The sequence below is a fragment of the Embiotoca jacksoni genome, unplaced genomic scaffold, assembly GCF_022577435.1.
Source record: "Embiotoca jacksoni isolate LCO1_2020_lvr unplaced genomic scaffold, fEmbJac1.0.p SCAF_32, whole genome shotgun sequence".
NCBI lineage: Eukaryota > Metazoa > Chordata > Actinopteri > Embiotocidae > Embiotoca > Embiotoca jacksoni.
This window is the reverse complement of record NW_027185384.1, coordinates 3662588-3680722: the sequence shown is the minus strand read 5'-3', so window position 1 is coordinate 3680722 and position 18135 is coordinate 3662588. Positions and strand designations below refer to the sequence as shown.

General features: G+C 46.6%; 3 protein-coding genes across 4 annotated transcripts; 2 read left to right on the top strand and 1 right to left on the bottom strand.

The window, feature by feature from the left end:
• The first annotated feature begins 1070 nt into the window (after positions 1–1070).
• Positions 1071–3303, top strand: ucn3l (urocortin 3, like). 2 transcript variants are annotated; one of them, XM_069164909.1, is made up of 2 exons: positions 1071–1268; positions 1738–3303. In XM_069164909.1, the coding sequence occupies exon 2, from the start codon at positions 1739–1741 to the stop codon at positions 2201–2203; it is 465 nt and encodes a 154-aa protein (XP_069021010.1). In that variant the 5' UTR covers positions 1071–1268; position 1738; the 3' UTR covers positions 2204–3303. The 2 variants fall into 2 exon arrangements, with proteins under 2 accessions (XP_069021010.1, XP_069021009.1); XM_069164908.1 differs by having other exon boundaries at positions 1072–1268; positions 1734–3303.
• A 1343-nt stretch (positions 3304–4646) lies between these two features.
• copg2 (COPI coat complex subunit gamma 2) lies at positions 4647–12307 on the top strand. Its single transcript, XM_069164754.1, has 24 exons — positions 4647–4784; positions 5237–5289; positions 5441–5521; positions 5619–5690; positions 5827–5906; positions 5995–6070; positions 6154–6246; positions 6380–6466; positions 6570–6727; positions 6891–7024; positions 7179–7246; positions 7476–7664; positions 8072–8167; positions 8343–8586; positions 8696–8771; positions 9548–9651; positions 9923–10048; positions 10171–10239; positions 10358–10539; positions 10704–10834; positions 10928–11048; positions 11162–11300; positions 11640–11738; positions 11872–12307. The coding sequence occupies exons 1-24, from the start codon at positions 4748–4750 to the stop codon at positions 12000–12002; spliced, it is 2646 nt and encodes an 881-aa protein (XP_069020855.1). The 5' UTR covers positions 4647–4747; the 3' UTR covers positions 12003–12307.
• Positions 12308–12326: 19 nt separating this feature from the next.
• Positions 12327–16588, bottom strand: mest (mesoderm specific transcript). The gene is given in 13 exon segments (XM_069164753.1): positions 12327–12799; positions 13974–14037; positions 14364–14440; positions 14559–14660; positions 14740–14810; positions 14989–15029; positions 15273–15331; positions 15450–15505; positions 15507–15587; positions 15694–15771; positions 15866–15945; positions 16066–16256; positions 16365–16588. Coding segments are annotated over 12 exon segments (981 nt in total). The 5' UTR covers positions 16220–16256; positions 16365–16588; the 3' UTR covers positions 12327–12681.
• Between the last annotated feature and the right edge of the window lie 1547 nt (positions 16589–18135).

Sequence of the window (18135 nt, the reverse complement as noted above, 5' to 3'; positions counted from 1 at the left end):
CTTTCCACCCTTTATGCAGTATCATGGATTTTAAGGGTTTCTAAATTGTAACTAATAACTAAAATAACTGTTGTTTAAATATTAGCTAATGTTTTATAAATGAGTTACCATCCTTGATTGACAGGTTAATCCTTCTCCACCTTAAAGCTTACTTTGTGTTTTTGGCTCACTCTGCAGTTGATCAAGACTCCCCCCTCGACTACTTTCCTTCTGGACAATGACTGCAGAGCATCTCAGACCAAAATCCAACTTTTGCAATTGTCATTAACTTGATGGTTTAGTGGTTTGGCAGCCAGTGACTCTGCTTGTGCCCCTCCTGCTGGATTTCATTTTCCTCCTCTGCAGATTTCCTGCATGTTGAGACATGTCTCATTTCCTACTTTCGTGTCTCTATCTTATCATCACCATCTACCCATTTGGTTTGTTTTTTTCTCTTTGTTTTACCTTCACAATGCCAAACATTCTTCAACCATTGCAGCCACTGCTGACTTACATACCAAAGATGAATGTATTCAGTTGCTTTTGACATAATCTCAAATACGATGTTGTTTAAAATGACTTTATATCATATGTTGTCTCCCTCTCTGTTTTTGACAGTAGAACGTGAGAAACCCCTAAGCTTTTATTGGCTTATCAACGTTTGTTATTGCAGATTTGATGGTTTATTAAAAAAAAGTGTCACATGTTTCATTTGACTATGAGTCCAAATATTTCCAGTCAGCTGTCACATATGACAAAGAAAAGCTTCAAATCCACACAGCTGAGAAGCCGGAAACAGTGACTGTGTGGATGGGAGCTATCCGTGGTGCTGAACGAGTAAACTGCTCTGAAACTTACTAATGTAACGACCATCATGTAAATAGTCAAAACATTTAAAACACACAAAAATGCCTGAAGTACTTCACAGTCGTGACGCCTCACGTCCATCAACAGGAGGTCACAACTTTATTTTGGTAATTTATTTTTTGCACCACCGCGCCACAGCCAATTGGGTGGTTCACAGCAAACCAAAATCTCAACGGGATGACGTTGTTGCTGGCGTAGGGCTGCAGTTTGGTGGCTCCTACTTAATGAAAGCAGTGGGAATGGACGAGCAAGACACGCTGCTGGTCAGACAGTGCGCACTGCTGACCTCCGCACACTTTAATAGTTTATCAAGATTTCTGAGAAGAATTTCACCCGAGGATTTCTGCTTATTGGCTTTTCTTTGGCATCGCTACGTGTTGGTTGTCCTCTCTGACTGTATTCTTTATTATAGGACACGAGTGGTAAGTTGCACAACAATTATTGCTTCAATGTTTGTCACCCAATAGCACTTTAACCGTTATTTACCCATTTATTTTTTTCATTTATTTTTGCATTAAACTTTCTTGTGAAATCACTTTTCACCAATCTTAGACTTAAAAGTCTAAAAAAATCATCTCAAACTTCTTACATATTTTCACAAGACGTGTTAACCTGACTGTGGCAGTTTGAAGGCGACAACTTTGCTTGTTTTCAGTGTAAATTAACGTTTTTAATTGATCACTTTGAAAAGACAGAACAGTTTAAAGACCGACTCTTAATAGGCTATCCACTTAATTCTCTTCCGGCTCATGACACATGCTTTAAAGCTGTAAAAAAATAAATAAAAAAAAAATAAAAAAAAAACTCTTGAGAATTAAGAGACAGAACAAAATCTCAATTCGATTTTTCGTCCCTGTTTTTGTCTTCACCTGTGTCTGTCCCATAAGACAGCATGCTGTCGTCCCTGAAGATCCTGCTGCTCCTCTCGGTCCTTTGCACGCCGAGCTCCAGCCTGTGCCTGCGCCTCTACCAGACCCGCTCCGACCTGCTCTGCGACGACCAGATGGCAATCCGACTCCGGAGTGAAGAGAGCGAGCCGGGTTACTCCCCCGAGGACGGCTGGGGGTCCCTCCTGCAGACCGCGGAGTATCTCTCTTCCTCTTCCTCCTCTGCTGAGTCCAGTCGGGAAAAAAGGACTTCAAGTCCCGCAAACTACCGCTTCGTGAGCCGGACCAAGCTCAGAGGGCAGATGCTCCGTAACAGCAGCAAAGGGGACCGGAGGAGCAGACTGACCCTGTCCCTGGACGTCCCGACCAACATTATGAACGTCCTCTTTGATGTGGCCAAGGCCAAAAACCTGCGAGCCAAGGCGGCGGAGAACGCGCGTCTCCTGGCGCAGATTGGACGGAGAAAATGAAACAGGGACAACTTGAATTGAACAGACAGCCATGACCAGTGTTGGCCTCGCTCCTCACAATGTAATGAATAACTTCTTATTTTTCCAGTAAGAGTTTATTTGTTTTCCCAGGGGACGATATTCTCTTTACAATATCCACTCAAAACAATTAAGAAAAAAAGGTTATAATACTGCGTCTATTCCGTTTCTCTCATGTTGACATCTTGTTTTTATTCTCCAACTCAAAGCTCTGGAATAATCTCTATTAGGGAAGACAACTTTCCTTTTACTCTCTAAAAGCAATTGGAATTAATGAAACCTCATTGGGAGATAATTGCTGAATTTCTATTATACAGCTCAGCAACATTTGGCTGAAGGCAGATTTAGAAATATTCTTTATTTTCAGTATCAGAAATTCTCCAGCGACAGTGTCCCTGTCTTGAATCAAGACAGAATAAGGTCAAGAACAATAAGGAGAAAGTTATTCAACTTCTATAAAGATGAGGTTGAATAAAGATTGCGTTGGAAACAGGTGAAATTGCCTCACCTTTTGGAATTTTTTTTCAATTTTATCTGATCTGTTATGAAGATGTACACGAGTTACTCTAAAGCCGGATCTGCTGTCAATAAGGCTTTAGATTTTCCTCTTCAGTTGAATTAGCGTGAAATGTGATTTATTTGCCCCAACCTCATCAAATTATAATAACTGGATTAAACAAGAAGAACAAAGCAGCCGTGGTTATCAGATGGTTTTGCTTACATCATCAGCAACAGCCCATTGAAATGTTTTGCAGGTCTGTTGCATAATCATAATACGAGATTTGGTGTCATGTCTTTTATTTCAGGATGGAGGAATTTTTTTTTTCTTTACTATTTATTTATTTACTATGATTTTGTTCTGCTTAAAAGTTCACACGGGAACCTGTAATGATTCCAGGCTCAAGTTTGACAGTGAAAACACGACACTGACTCAGAATGAAATACTGTACAAATCATCCGCAAGATCATGAAATACAGTAAAAATGCAAATGCATGGGAATGTATGTGTTTATCAGATGTCTCTTATTTTTATACTCAAAATAAAGGATTATTTTTCCTCAAATAAAGCAGATGTAACTCCATACATTTGCCTCTTTATATACAATATTTTGAACAATGACAAACATGAAACAATTGTCCCTTCACCTTCTTCACTATCCATAAAGCCTGACACACACACACAAAAAAATGATCATCCAAGTTTATCTTGTATCACATTTCATGTCTGCCAACAAGTAATAAATTGCAGTTCAAAAAGACAAAAGTTTGTTTCAGGTTTAGACTGCCGAGGTCATAACATACTTTACTCACCAGAGGGCAATACAAAGGTAATTCACATATATATATATGATGTCCCATTTTACTAATCATGGTTACCAGTCTTTAGTAGATCAAAAAGGTGTAATTATAGTGTTTATGCTAAACAATGCAAATATATATTGATACTGTAATTCATGTCAGCGTTACCCTTCAAAATTAAGTTTTAATTGGACTCTTAATTACTTGAAATCAAAACAAATTTAATTTAAATACCACCTTTTGCAACATTAGGTGCTTAAGCATCATGTACTGTTAAGAATACAACGAAAATACAATAATACAAAGAAGATACAAAAAGGAAAGGATGATGTAAGAAATAAAAGACATGATAGATTACCCTACTGCATGGTACTCAGTTTGAGATTAGGAGTCAATATGGTTAATATTTGGTCAGTGACTCATATATTTATTCCAACACAAAGACACAAATGAACAAAATCCTGAAACAAGGGTTTTGAAGCTCACCTGCGTCAGACAAGACACAAGAACAATGTCGAAATCTTGTGGTCTTTGGGGGTCAACTGCACTTCAGGTTGTGAAGCACATTTGCAGGTGTCACCGCCCCTCAGGTCATTCTGGTGTGTAAGATTGTTTAAATATGTGGCTTTTTTTTTTGTTCCCATGTTGAGCCATATCTAATGTTTGTTTTTTTTCTTGTATGTGTGTCTTCCTAACACCTGTCCATGCCCATAGTATTTTTTTTTTTACATGCAAGGCTGAATTACCAACCAGAAACAGGGCTCTGGACTGGACCCCCGAACAAACTCCACTGTGGACATTAAATTTGTTGCAAAAAATAAAAAAATAAAAAATAAAATGAGGGCAGCGGATGAGCCCGGGCCTCTTAAGTCCTTTACTCTCGATTAAACTTCGCCTGGTATTTAATTAATGTCATCCGGGTGTTTACCAGACATTTTAGCGCTTTGAAAAAAAACTGCTCATTAAAAGAGACGCGCTATTGATCTTAATAACTGACGCGTCATTCGTTCGTGACGGTAAACGGGTGTTTTCATCGTTCGCTGTATAACGCAGCGTGTCGACAGCGCCGCCTGCTGTTCGTGACTTCTTATTGCCTCTGACGTACTTCCGCCGACGTGGTCGTTTCAACAGGAAGACGGGTTTTTTTTCCTTTTGGCTACGTGGAAGTAGCTCCTCTTATGTCCAAAGCTGTCTTCTGTCCTCGTCCGTCAGCTTCAGTCCCACAAAATGATTAAAAAATTTGACAAGAAGGACGAAGAGTCCGGTAAGACAATGAAGGGTTATCATAATCCTTCGGGGACACGTGGACACTTTGGAGGCTAACGGGATGCTATCCGACCGGCTAAAGTGAATGCTAATTGTCAGGGTAACTGCGGTTTGCAGGCAAATTTATAGATATGTTGTTGTTGTTTGTTTGTTTGTTTTTTTTGGGGGGGGGCATGAAGGAGCTGCGTTATACTTTCATTTAAGTCTATAGTTATTGCTTTTTGTTGACACAGTAACGCCAACGCTAGTGTGCTGAGTTTTGTTGATAGCAAACTGTGTCAGCTGTTGTCACGTCTCTCTGAACACGAGAAGTTACGGATACGTTCACATAAGATGTCGTGAACTCTTTCGTCCTTTATGGCTTTGAACGGAGTGTAAAAAAAAAATAATAATAATTTTTTTTTAAAAAGACAAAGATGAACTAACGTTTTCTAATGTTTTGACCTCCAGGAAGTGGATCAAACCCTTTCCAGCATCTTGAGAAGAGTGCCGTGTTGCAGGAGGTAAAGCTTTTATTTGTTGTTGTTGTTTTCTGCCTGTTCCTGTTGCACGCGGACGGATCGCAGCACTGTGACGTGTACTGAGTCCGACAACACGTCCTCTCTGCTGATATGAAATGAGGCCCGTCTCCCTTTTTTTGTTTTTGTTTTACAGGCTCGCATCTTCAACGAGACCCCGATCAACCCGAGAAGATGCCTTCATATCCTCACCAAGATCATCTACCTCCTCAACCAGGTAAAAGACGTTTCACTCGACAGAAGTATCTCTTTGCTTTTGCATTTTTAACTTCCGCTGTGTGTTTGTTTGTTTGTTTGTTTGTTTGTTCGTTCAGGGAGAGCATTTCGGGACCACGGAGGCCACCGAGGCTTTCTTTGCGATGACCAGGCTCTTTCAGTCCAACGATGTAAGATGTCGCGGTCTTTTTTTTTTGTTCACGTTTATATTTCGCTTCAGGTCGAGCGACACACTTTACCGGCCGGTAGAACATGTACGGTGTGTTCAAATATAAACGTAGCAAGCATATTTTTCTCTCTTATCAGCAAACGTTGAGGAGGATGTGCTACCTAACCATCAAGGAGATGGCCAACATCTCCGAGGATGTCATCATCGTCACCAGCAGGTTTGTATCGGGACATGAAGCGGCTTTTTACAGAAACAATGACATCTCACGAAGCCAACGTGTTTATTTCTCCTGTCGTGTTTTATAGCTTGACCAAAGACATGACTGGGAAGGAAGATGTGTACAGAGGACCGGCCATCAGAGCCCTCTGCAGGATCACAGATGTGAGTGCTGTTTCGTTTAGTTTCTCGTCCCGTACGGGAAGGTAAATATTACACCGACATGAACCTGCCGTGATTCTCCACAGACCACCATGCTGCAGGCCATTGAGCGGTACATGAAGCAGGCCATTGTTGACAAAGTGCCCAGTGTGTCCAGTTCAGCCCTGGTGTCCTCACTGGTATGAAATGGCCCACTTTAATCCTTCCCTTACAAGTCCAGACTCTTATTTTTTTTTTGTTCTGTTGCTTCCGTGTTCCCGCACGCTCAACGGAAAACGCGGCTGATCGTGTACCACTGTCTTATTGCTTCAGCACATGGTGAAGATGAGCTACGATGTGGTGAAGCGCTGGGTGAACGAAGCCCAGGAAGCCGCTTCCAGTGACAACATCATGGTCCAGGTGGGTGGAACGGACACGCACGGGGAAACGTCGTTTTATTTTGAGGCATTTTATCGCGCGCTCGGTGTGAAGTTGTTGCTCGTTGCTCTGTCCCGTCCTTTAGTACCACGCCCTCGGCCTGTTGTACCACCTCAGGAAGAACGACCGTCTGGCCGTGACCAAGATGCTCAACAAGTTCACCAAGTCCGGCCTCAAGTCTCCCTTCGCGTACTGCATGCTCATCCGGATTGCCAGCAAGCTGCTGGATGAGACCGAGGGAGGGTGAGTCGACCTGCGGACATGTGATAGAGGGACGTACGCAGAGGGACGCGCGGGTGCTCGCGACCCCCCGGGCGACAATTAAACGTATCGCTTGTTTGGGTGTTATCGAGCACACGGCACAGACTGCCGGGTCGGACGTCACGTTGTCGTTTTGTCTTCGCAGCCACGACAGCCCCTTGTTTGACTTCATCGAGAGCTGCCTGAGGAACAAGAACGAGATGGTCGTGTACGAGGCGGCTTCTGCTATCGTCCACATGCCCAACTGCACCGCCAGGGAGCTGGCCCCTGCTGTGTCGGGTTAGTCCTTCACTCGCATCTCATTCATAAATCTTTGATTGGTTTCTGGCATCGGCAGGAGCGCTGAGCCGACGGAAGTCGACGACGGCGCGCGTTATGTTGTAAAATGAGCTGCTCTACTTCTTCTCTAAATTATAAATGTGACTCCTTGCAGTGCTCCAGCTCTTCTGCAGCTCTCCTAAAGCAGCTCTGAGATACGCTGCAGTCAGGACCCTCAACAAGGTACAGCTGCGCTCTCCGTCCCTCCTCGACAGGGAATGTTTTATAATGTAGAAGCACTGCACTTTAAATGAGTTAAAAAAAAAAAAAAAAAAAGCATCATGCTGAATCAAACAGTCTGACTGAAAACGCGTAGCGGCGTGGCCTATTAATACTTCTAGTATTAAAGCACAAGATGTACTGTGTCTCCACGGAACAGAAACTACCCTGATATCCCACTTGTGTCCACCAGGTGGCAATGAAGCATCCATCAGCTGTGACTGCATGCAACCTGGACCTGGAGAACCTGATCACCGATTCCAACCGCAGCATCGCCACACTGGCCATCACCACTCTGCTGAAGACCGGCAGCGAGAGCAGCGTGGATCGACTCATGAAACAGATCTCCTCCTTTGTGTCCGAGATCTCGGACGAGTTCAAGGTCAGACGCCTGAATTTGATAAAGCAGCTCAACTCCATGATGATTTAGAAGTCTGCTGAAATATCCTCAAGTAGGACGTTGAAACCCGTATGTGTTGTAATCTAATCTGTAATTGATAAATCATTTCACTTGTTTTAAGTCGGAAACCTGCGGAAGTTGCATCATAACCAGAGGAGTCTTTGACCTTTGCCCGAATGTCGTATTGTCGCTTTGATATAATATTCATTGATGTTTTTTTTTATTTATTTATTTATTTTGTTATATATATCCCTCAGAATTTCAGCTTCCGCCAAAACAAGATGAATTCCCGCAATGAATTTCGCTGCACTGTCCCTCTCCTTTTTCAAATACCTGTTCTCTTTGTTCTATTTTTCTCTGTCTGTCCTGAACGTGTCCGCGACACTCAGGTGGTGGTGGTGCAGGCCATCAGCGCCCTGTGTCAGAAGTATCCCAGGAAGCACAGCGTCATGATGAACTTCCTGTCCAACATGCTCCGAGACGACGTAAGCGGGTCGCTCCCGGATCGCCGATGACTCCTTCACGCTTTTAATCAAGTCGAGTAGTTTGCCGTCGATCGGTTGGCTGATTCGCGTCCCCTTAATACTGACGTGACGAACTTCAGCGTTCAAATCTCTGTGTCCCCCCCCCCCTCCCCCCCCCCTCCCTCCCCCACCGCAGGGCGGCTTTGAGTACAAGCGGGCCATCGTGGACTGCATCATCAGCATCATCGAGGAGAACCCGGAGAGCAAAGAGACGGGCTTGGCGCACCTGTGCGAGTTCATCGAGGACTGCGAGCACACCGTGCTGGCCACCAAGATCCTGCACCTGCTGGGCAAAGAGGGTCCGCGCACGCCGCAGCCCTCCAAGTACATCCGCTTCATTTTCAACCGGGTGGTGCTGGAGAGCGAGGCCGTCCGTGCAGGTTGAGACCGGAGCGCTTTGTGTTTTCATGACCCTCGACCTCCGGATTTATTTCAGGATGTTTTACAGCGGCCGAAACATTTTGTTTGTTTTTTTCCTTCCACTTCCAGCTGCCGTCAGCGCTTTGGCTAAGTTTGGAGCTCAGAACGACGACCTGCTGCCGAGTGTCCTGGTTCTCATGCAGAGGTATTCTGTTCCTCTCAAAACGTTGCGACGGCCATCTCCTGCACGGTTTTTTTTTATTTTTTTTTGGGGGGGGGGGGGCACACCGGGTGAACTGTACGTGTTAACAACAATCAAGAGACCTGATGAACTCTGAAAAGGCTGTTTTCACTTTCAGAAGCCAGTTAATTGCCCCAAAATGTGAACACTTTCACTATAAACCTGTTTCTGTTGTCGGTAAATACAGACGGAGACTACGTGGCTGAAGTGTAACACGAGCTGTCGTGTAGAGCGGTGAACATTTATCCCAACATGACATTTTTAGTCGACCATTGATTGGCATACAGACGATCTACTTATAATTTTTATTTTCATTTTATTCCACGATTACAGTTTAAGCCTAATCCTAATTTAATAATAAACAAACAACTGGTAAAAGAAGAGCCCATTCTTGGCTGTGATGTTTTGGCCTTGCGACTAAATCCAGAATGTTATTGCCAATAAATACCTGATCAAAATGTGGCCAGTCGAATATTTGAAGTTAAGTTCCTCGAGATAAACACCCCGGTGGCGCCGGTTCTCCACTCACGTGCCATCAAACCACCCCCCCTCCCTCCCCCCCGAAGAAGACAATTTCGCAACGAGATAATGTCGTGAAAAGAGCACCGGTCAAACCTCAAACTGTGGAAATAATGTTGGAAATATTAGTTTCATCCAGCTGCGGTCACGCGGGTAAATGGAAACGACTCTAGCCAGACTGACCTGCGGTGTAACCTCCCGTTCAACATGTCTGTTCTCAGGTGTATGATGGACAGCGATGACGAGGTGCGTGACAGAGCTACTTTCTACATGAATGTGCTGCAGCAGAAGCAGAAGGCTCTGAATGCTGCCTACATCTTCAACGGTAAAGACAGAAAAACACGCGCGCGCACACACACACACACACACACACACACACACACACACACACGGAGCACAGTGTCTGGGTGAGGATGAATGAACGTGTTTGTGGTTTGGATTGGCTGATTTTCGAACGGTGACATCAAGGTGGCTCCTTGCGGCACAAACCTCAGCAGGTGATGTCTGATACGTGTGTGTGTGTGTGTGTGTGTGTGTGTGCGTGTGTGTGTGTGTGTGTGCGCGTGTGCGTGTGTGTGTTTTTTTCTCCCCCTCAGGACTGTCTGTGTCCGTTCCCGGTTTGGAGAAGTCGCTCCATCAGTACACGTTGGAGCCCACAGAGAAACCGTTCGACATGAAGTCTGTGCCTCTGGCCACCACTCCCATCGCAGAGCAGAAAACAGGTACAACCTTCGAGCCGCTTACCGATCAGCACGGCGGTTTTTTTCTCGACGTGACAGCTGAGGCGCCGTCATGTTCAAGAGAGACGGTAAAGGAGGGCTGTTTTTTTCCCCCCCCCATTCAGAAATGGCCCCGGTCGCGACCAGCAAACTGCCGGAAAGGTTGGCCCCGTCCCGCCAGGACATCTACCAGGGTGAGACGCTGTCCTCCGCGGGCACGGTGCAATTAGACGCCGCTCTTCGCCTCCGTTGGCGTTCGGATGTAATTCTTCAAACGCCGGCCTCGGCTCTGCCGTCTCTCTCGTCTCGCAGAACAACTGGCGTCCATCCCCGAGTTCAAGACCCTCGGCCCGCTCTTCAAGTCTTCAGAGCAGGTGCAGCTGACGGAGGCCGAGACGGAATACGTGGTGCGCTGCGTCAAACACACCTTCGCCCGACACATGGTGTTCCAGTTCGACTGCACCAACACGCTGAATGACCAGCTGCTGCAGAAGGTACCAGACTTTGTCATTTTGTTTCAACATTTTGTCGTTTTTTTTGTTGTTGTTTTTCTCTGGTAATTTGACGAGCTATCCTCTTTTATTTCCTTATTTCGACTGGTTTTACACTGCGTCTGTTAAACACAGCGGTATTTAAACTAAACCACGGATCGTTGCAGGTGGTTGTACAGATGGAGCCGTCGGAAGCCTACGAGGTGACCAACTACATTCCCGCCCTGAACCTCCCCTACAGTCAGCCCGGCTCCTGCTACACTTTGGTCCGCCTGCCCGAGGACGACCCCCACCGCCGGTAGGACCGCCGGGCCCGCCGGGGCGGTGACGTGGACTGTTTGGGGGGGTTTGGATGCGAGTTGCACTCCGTGCGCGGGGCGATGTCGGTGAGCCGTGTGTTTTGTCTGTTCGCAGTGTCCTGCACGTTCAGCTGCACGATGAAGTACCTGGTGAAGGACTGCGACCCCAACACGGGAGAGCCCGACGACGACGGGTACGACGATGAGTACGTGGTACGTAAACGCGGCAACGCCTACGCGGGCAAGCCGAATGGAACCGAACCGCGTTTTCAGTCGACTAAATGTCCCCTCTCTCCTCCCGTTGGACCGTCTCGTCCTCCTTTTAGTTGGAGGACCTGGAGGTGACGGTTGCCGACCACATCCAGAAGGTGTTGAAACCAAACTTTGGAGCGGCGTGGGAAGAAGTGGGAGACGAGTTTGAGAAGGAGGAGACGTTTGCCCTGGCGTCTGTACGAACGCTCGATGGTACGACAGTCGGGGACGTCCGTTTCTTTAGATGGACAGATAGTTACTTTATTAATCCCCAAGGGGACTTTTTTTTTTTTCCGCTACAGCAGCATTTATAGATACAGGAAATAAATAAAATAACAGTAAAAAATATTAAATATCAAAATGCACAGTATATACAATAAAATAGAATAGAATAATTAAATTAAAACTAACTAAACAATAGTGCAAAGTTTTTTTATTTTTTATTTTTTTATATTTAAACAACCAAGAATCATCAACGAGATGGAAGTTTTTTTGTTCATCAGTTTTCGACAACTCTCACCCGCTGTGATGTGATTTTCTTTCCGTGTGCAGAGGCGGTGGGTAACATCATCAGCTTCCTGGGGATGCAGCCGTGCGAGCGCTCCGACAAAGTTCCAGAGAACAAGAACTCCCACGTCCTCTTCCTCGCTGGTGGGTGTCGGATGCCAGGACGGGGGTGGGAGGGGGGGGAGGGGGAAGAGGGTCCCTGCTCTGTCTTTTTGAAATGTTTTTTTTTTTTTTAATTTTTTTTTAATTTATTAAATGGGATTTCATTTCATTTCAGGTGTGTTTCGTGGAGGTCATGACATGCTGGTTCGGGCTCGCCTGGCGCTGGCTGACGGCGTCACCATGCAGGTGACGGTTCGGAGCAGCGAAGAGACGGTCGTTGATGTCATCCTGGCCTCTGTGGGCTGAAGTGCTCGTCGTACAGCTCCGTGCCAACTCGACCTCCCCCCCCCCCCCCCCCCCCCCCCCCCACCCCGAGACCTTTCATCATCTCCGCATTATAAACTCACTTCACAGCTCTAAAATCCAACGTGTAATGCCGACGCGATTATTATGTTCACACCAACATAAATGTTTTATTAATCGTAGTGTTCGATCTATTTCTCTTCATATTGTCCTCATGTTTCTTTGAAAAATATTCCTCCATCTGTCGAATCTACAATAAATCCGCGTCAAGCATCTGTCGAATCTACAATAAATCCGCGTCAAGTGTGTCCCGCGCGTCTTGATTCGTTCCAGTCAGTTTAAGACACTTTGCTTTTGTACAAAACTAAGTTTTATTTGACGAAAAAGTTGACACTTCAGTTCAGTCAGTGACATCAAGAGAAATGTAGAAAATGATATCAAAAGTCATTCCGAGAGCAGCTGCGAGCGCGACTCGACAAACAAGAGGAAACGGAGGGAATCAAAACGTTGTCCCACGGATCAGAAGACCAGTCATCACACAACCTAACGTTACCTACGGTGCCATGCTTCTTCAGGGGGATTCATAAATTAACCACAGTTATATTGTTCCTCGCTCGCGTTTTACATCTTCAGTTGGCAGTACTTGACATTTTCAGGGATCGGTGCTGAAAAAGCTTTCCCTTTAGAAAGAGTGAATGAAATTAAAATAGCCGTTGAGGAAGCCGGTGGGATCCTCCAGCTGAGGGTAGTGACTGATGTGTTCGTCCAGAACGGTGACTGTCGACCTCTGAACCAGCTTCCTGCAGGAACAAGACGCACGGTTATTAAACGAGAAGAACTACAACAAAAGAAAACAAAATTACAGTCACTCCGTCTGCCGTCAATGTGGTATGACAGTATATGTTAGTTATCTTATATTTTACTTTCATAGTATATTTTATAGGCAAATTGTAGAATCAGAAAAAGAAGAAAACCCAGAACCACCTGCCATAAAAAACAGTTTCTGTTATTTTTGTTGGCTTGTTACTTATTTTACCGTTGTTTAAGCAAGTGAGAAATATTGCGAACGATCCTTTTTAAGATGCATTGTCCCGGTGGTTTTATCAGCTGACTTCAAAACAGAACATCGGAGGTTCAAATCCGGCTTTTCGCCTTTATTCTACGTTCTTTTCTACTTGTCTTCCTAACGTCGATAGAATATTTCAAAAATGATGTATGACTTCAGTGGTAGGAACATTTTTGGGTGAAGATTGACTGAAATATTTGTTTATATTTCAGCAGCATTTTCGGTCAAACAGTAAATAGAACAACACGTTTCTGACCACGAAAGTATACAAGATAAATATAAGTTGAAAAACACTCTGAAGTGAGATGTTCTGTGGAGTAGAGGTTGTGCTGCTGGCCTTGATACCAGAAGGTCCAGGTTCAATCCCAGGCAAGAGCTTTGTTTTACAGTTTTGCCTCTTAAACGCTTCCTGTTGTTGTGATAAAAACAGACGAAAAGGCTTCATGCTACTTCTTTCTCAACTCACAGGTTGTTGGTTCAAGTCCCATTTTGAAAATTTTGAAAGTATTTTGCAGTTTCTCCTCTTGAATGTCTCCTCGTGCTGACATTACAAAGAACTAAAAGCTTGACAGCCTACAAGATACCGGGGTGTAGAGGCAACAGCGCTGCATCCTCAGTCTGAAGGTTGTTGGTTCAAGACCTCCCCTGAAAGTATTTTCATAGTGAGCCTATCTCATAACAAGGAAAAAAAATTAACTTTTTTTTTTTCCCCCATTTTTCAAAAATTTCAGTCCTGTGCCAGCGGTCAACCACACCTTGGCCAGGTCTCGAACCTGCAACCTCCAAGCTCAGAACCCCTGACGGCACGAGCTCTTCATAACATTTAATGGGTCTGAGCAGTATTGAACGAGGAGGTAAAACGGGCCACGAAAGTAAAAAAAAAAATAAGGGGGTGGGGGGGCACTCACTGGTAAAGGCGGATGAACTGGGGATGAGGGTTGACCGGGTCCAGGGGTCCGTAGATCATGTGCACTGAAACGCCAGCAGGGACGAAAGAGGGTCAGCGAGGACGCGGGACGGGAGGGAACATTAACAAAAAAAAAAAACACAGTTACATGCGAGTAGGTGCGCCGCTACGAGGCCGATGAGGTCCTCCCCCGCCCTCCCCCGAGCTCTGGGATCCCAGACGGACTACGTTGGCCGCTCCTCACGGGCTAAAGCAGCTTAGCAATCGGCAGCTCGGAGGAGGAGGGGGGGGGGGGGGGGGGGGGGGGGGAGAGAGAGTTTGGCCCGCACGGCAGCCGACTCCCCGATTTATCAACACGCATATGCCGAGGACGTCTGACGTGTCAACTTACGTGGGACGAATGTGGAAGTGAGCGCGCCCACCCATCTCTCTCTGTGTTTTAACCTCTGGTTGATGTACTGGAGGACACTGAGACGGAGACAGAGGACCAGATCAGAGGGGAGCCGCGATAAAAAAAAAAAAGAAGAAGCTGTTTGAACATTAAAAGAGGGGTGTGGGGGGGGGGGAGAGCAGAAACACGCTGTACCTGTCCAAAACTAAGTTTCCATCGTTGTAGCGTAGACCCGTCCACATGTCCCAGAACTCGGCGTCCGTGGGCTGCGTGTACGGACCGAACACTTCCCCGATCCTGCAAGTCAGAAATCGAGCAATCACAGAAAGTCGCTCTGCGGCTGTCGCAGGAAGCTCTCGATCTCCGACTCTCTTACCCTCTTTGGAAGATCACGTAGTTGGTGAGACGGGTCAGAACCGGAGCGAGGAAACTCGAGTCCTTCAGGAGCTGTCGATGGCAAAACGAAGGAAGTTGAACAGCCGAACAGCCAAAAAAACCAAATTCTTATCAGCTTCTTAAAATCTCGCGCGGGAACAATTCCATCACTCCGCACCGGCTGGAAAAGCCGGACGACGAGAAGAAGAAGAAGAAGAAAAAGAAGAACAACAAAAAAAAAACAACTCACGGTTTGCAGCAGCCGCGGGTGGTGCGTTTCTGGGAATAATCCTGTCGGAAATACACTTTGTCAATCAAGATTTAGTAAAGTTACACGTACTTTAATCAAAGATAAAGGCTTTAAATTGTTGATTTTTTTGTTTTTAACAAATAATAGTAAAAAAAAAAAAAAAAAAATTCAGTGGCGTGCAACAATTTGAATGGAGTTTTCAATGCAAAAAAAGTGATTGTTCTTATTCTAACTCTCCTGCTCGGAGATCACTAGAAACAAAAGAAAACCGACTCGCACCGTACCTCCATTGGAAAGACAGAGGCTGTTGAAATTCAGGTGACCTGTGCGATTTTGGTCGCTCCTGGTTCGGGAGCGGGACGAGAGACAAGACAAGACAACACGGAGACAAAAGAGATGGTTCAGAAAACGGATGACTCGAGAGAACTGTCCCGTAACCAACGCGTGGCGACGCGGCTGACCTGTAGAGCAGCTCCAGGGCCACGGTGTCGCCGTAGTCGTGGGACACCACGTTCACACCGCTGGTGGCCCAGACCCAGGTGGGCCACCAGCGCCTCCACCACGCTGGCCTGCTCGAAGACGGAGTACCTGTGGGGCCGCTGGGACCGAACAAGAGAATCGTGCTGGGAAATTTAACGTGAAATTCTCGGTTCTGACCCCCCCCCCCCCCTCCGACAACGATGTAAACAAAGCGATTTCTCTCACGGGCTTGTCACTGAAGCCGAAACCGAGGAAGTCCAGCGCCACGACCCGATGGAAGCGCTGCGTGAGCGGATCCCAGATCTGCAGAGGAAAGGGGGTGAAAGAAATCTGACGGGACGAGTGCGGGTCCCCAAAACACGCACCCAATACAATGTCCTCGCGTGCAGCCTCGTACCTTGTTCCAGTCGTAGCTGGAGGTGGGGAAGCCGTGCAGCAGGATGACGACGTCTGAGCTCCCCAAAGCACCGTGAGAGTCTGGATGGCGGAGAGAAGAGGAACACCGGAAGCACTTAAAACAGACGAGATCAAAGATTTCTTTCTGCGTGCTCTTCGCTGGAGACGGAGAGACCGGCTGCGTTCAAAGCGAGACCTGACCTCTGTAGAAGACGTTCCTGCCCCTGAAGCGGAAGACCTCCCCGGCGCCGTGCCACTTCTGCAGGGCGGGTGACAGCTGAGGGGGCGGGATGTGCAGATAGACGGCCGCCAGCGGGATGCAGATCAGACCCACGTGGATCCACCACTCTCTCATCTTGAGGTCAGCGGCGGGGGGGGTCGCATTCCTGCCTCTGAGAAGACGGGAGTCACACATTGCATTGTTAAAAGACGCGCAGGAGGGGGGGGGGGGGGGGGCGGACCTCGAGGACCGACGTGAAGAAAGCGTCTTGTTTTCTTACGCGCATTGGCCGCCACTCAATCCTCCACCGGGACTGCTTCTGGGTTCGGGTCGGCTTGAAAGTGGACTCGATGCCGCGGCGGCGGCCCGCTGTACTTACAGAAATGTTCACCTGTCACTGGAGGACCTTCGCCCCGTGTTCAGGATCCATTACTGCGGAGGAAATTCCTGTGGAGCGGAAAGGAACTACGGTTTGCAGAGGAAATACAAGTGTGAGGTCTCACTCCGTTTTAAAATTCCGTGCAGGGTCGCAGAACGCGATGGTGGTGATGGCCGAGCAGCGTGGCTTGGATGGTTGCTCAGTCCGGACTCGGGTAAGTCGTCTGTTAAATACACGATCTTCGATGAGCAGGGGAGAAGTACACCGCCACCTGCTGGCCTGGCTGTGCAGTAGCATTTTAACTTTTGAGAAATGCATATTCTTAATTCATTTTACATTATCTCAGAAACTGAAATATTTTAACATTTTGTCTTTATATATTTTACGTATCCCCTTTTTTAAAAAATTTTTTTTTTTAATATCAGGTATCTTTTATTTTGCAGGTTATTTTCCTTTTATCTTCCTTTTACATTAGTTTTACAAAATTGTATTCTTTCGGGTGAATTCATATTTTCTCATATCGTCACCTTCCTAAAATAATAGTCGTGGAAGCTTCTCCCCTTGATCGGCAGAGCGCGTGGAAACCTTCTCATCCACGCTACCGGCTCATTTGGCACCTGTAATCACAGGATCCCCGTCACGGGATTTCTCTTGCCTCGCTTCATCTTTCTGGGTGCAGCTGCCTGTTGGTGTTCCCGGCGTAGCCGGGAGACGGTTGAGCTCTGGGTGGAGGAACTTCTCGCCTTCGTAGGTCTTCTGAAACATCCGCTGCCTTGGCTCGGCAGCCTCGAGTTGAGACCCGCCGACACGACTTTGACCCTCGGCCTTTGACCTTTATTTCTTTGCCGCCTTTGCTCTCGCGTGACATTCTCCGAGACGTTTCTCCTCGGGTCCATTTTTGCTCCCATGTCCCCGGGCTGAGGCGTTTTATTTCTTTTCCTTTTGACCGTGCTGTTCAAATCAGCATCCTCATCCTCGTCCCGCTGTCCCGGAGTTGCTGCCACCACGGTTAGGCTGTCTTCATTTTCAGGGGGCAAGAGGACTCATCGCAGGACGGGGCATGGTCCGGACCGCCGATGACACCGTCGTCGTCAGATACGTCCTTCTTCTCGGTGCGGATGTGTCTGCTTGGCATCGTCAACAACATCAACGAGAGCGTTTAAGCGACTGCCTGCTCCGTCTGGAGCCGTCTTGGCCCCGGTACACGCCGCTTCAGCTCTTCAACAGCGGTCTCGTTGTCATTTTCAGCGGACGAGGCCTTATCGGTGTCCGAATCGTCCAAGTGCATCTCCTACCAACGTCGAACAACATTTCAACCCTTTGAGGTAGGAAACACGTCCAACAAGCAGACACAGCTTGTAAAACTGCCCGGGTCGCATTGTTGTTTTTTTTTTTGACTTAGGCAAAGTAAAACGGCCTAAGTCACACTCTTGACACAGACCATCGTGCCACAGGGGTAGAATCACATGATCTGTTCAACTGAGGATGTAGTTAGGCGGAGGTGGCCAGCATCACGAGACGATTTAGGCAACAAAATCATTTTTGTCCAAAAAAAAAAAATGGCCATTATTTTAGGAAGGTGACGATATGTGTTGTTCCAGGACGTTTGTGCATTTTGTTTTTTAACGATGTTTGCGCAGACACTACCGACCGTCTGACGTCAAGCCCGTTC

Bases quoted from the DNA above. Each gene is read 5' to 3' on its own strand.
- copg2 (XM_069164754.1), top strand. From the start codon at position 4,748: ATGATTAAAAAATTTGACAAGAAGGACGAAGAGTCCG. The intron at 8,168-8,342 runs GTAAGCGGGTCG...CCCCCACCGCAG, and splicing joins CCAACATGCTCCGAGACGAC to GGCGGCTTTGAGTACAAGCG. The intron at 10,240-10,357 runs GTGAGACGCTGT...CTCGTCTCGCAG, and splicing joins CCGCCAGGACATCTACCAGG to AACAACTGGCGTCCATCCCC.
- ucn3l (XM_069164909.1), top strand. From the start codon at position 1,739: ATGCTGTCGTCCCTGAAGATCCTGCTGCTCCTCTCGGTCCTTTGCACG.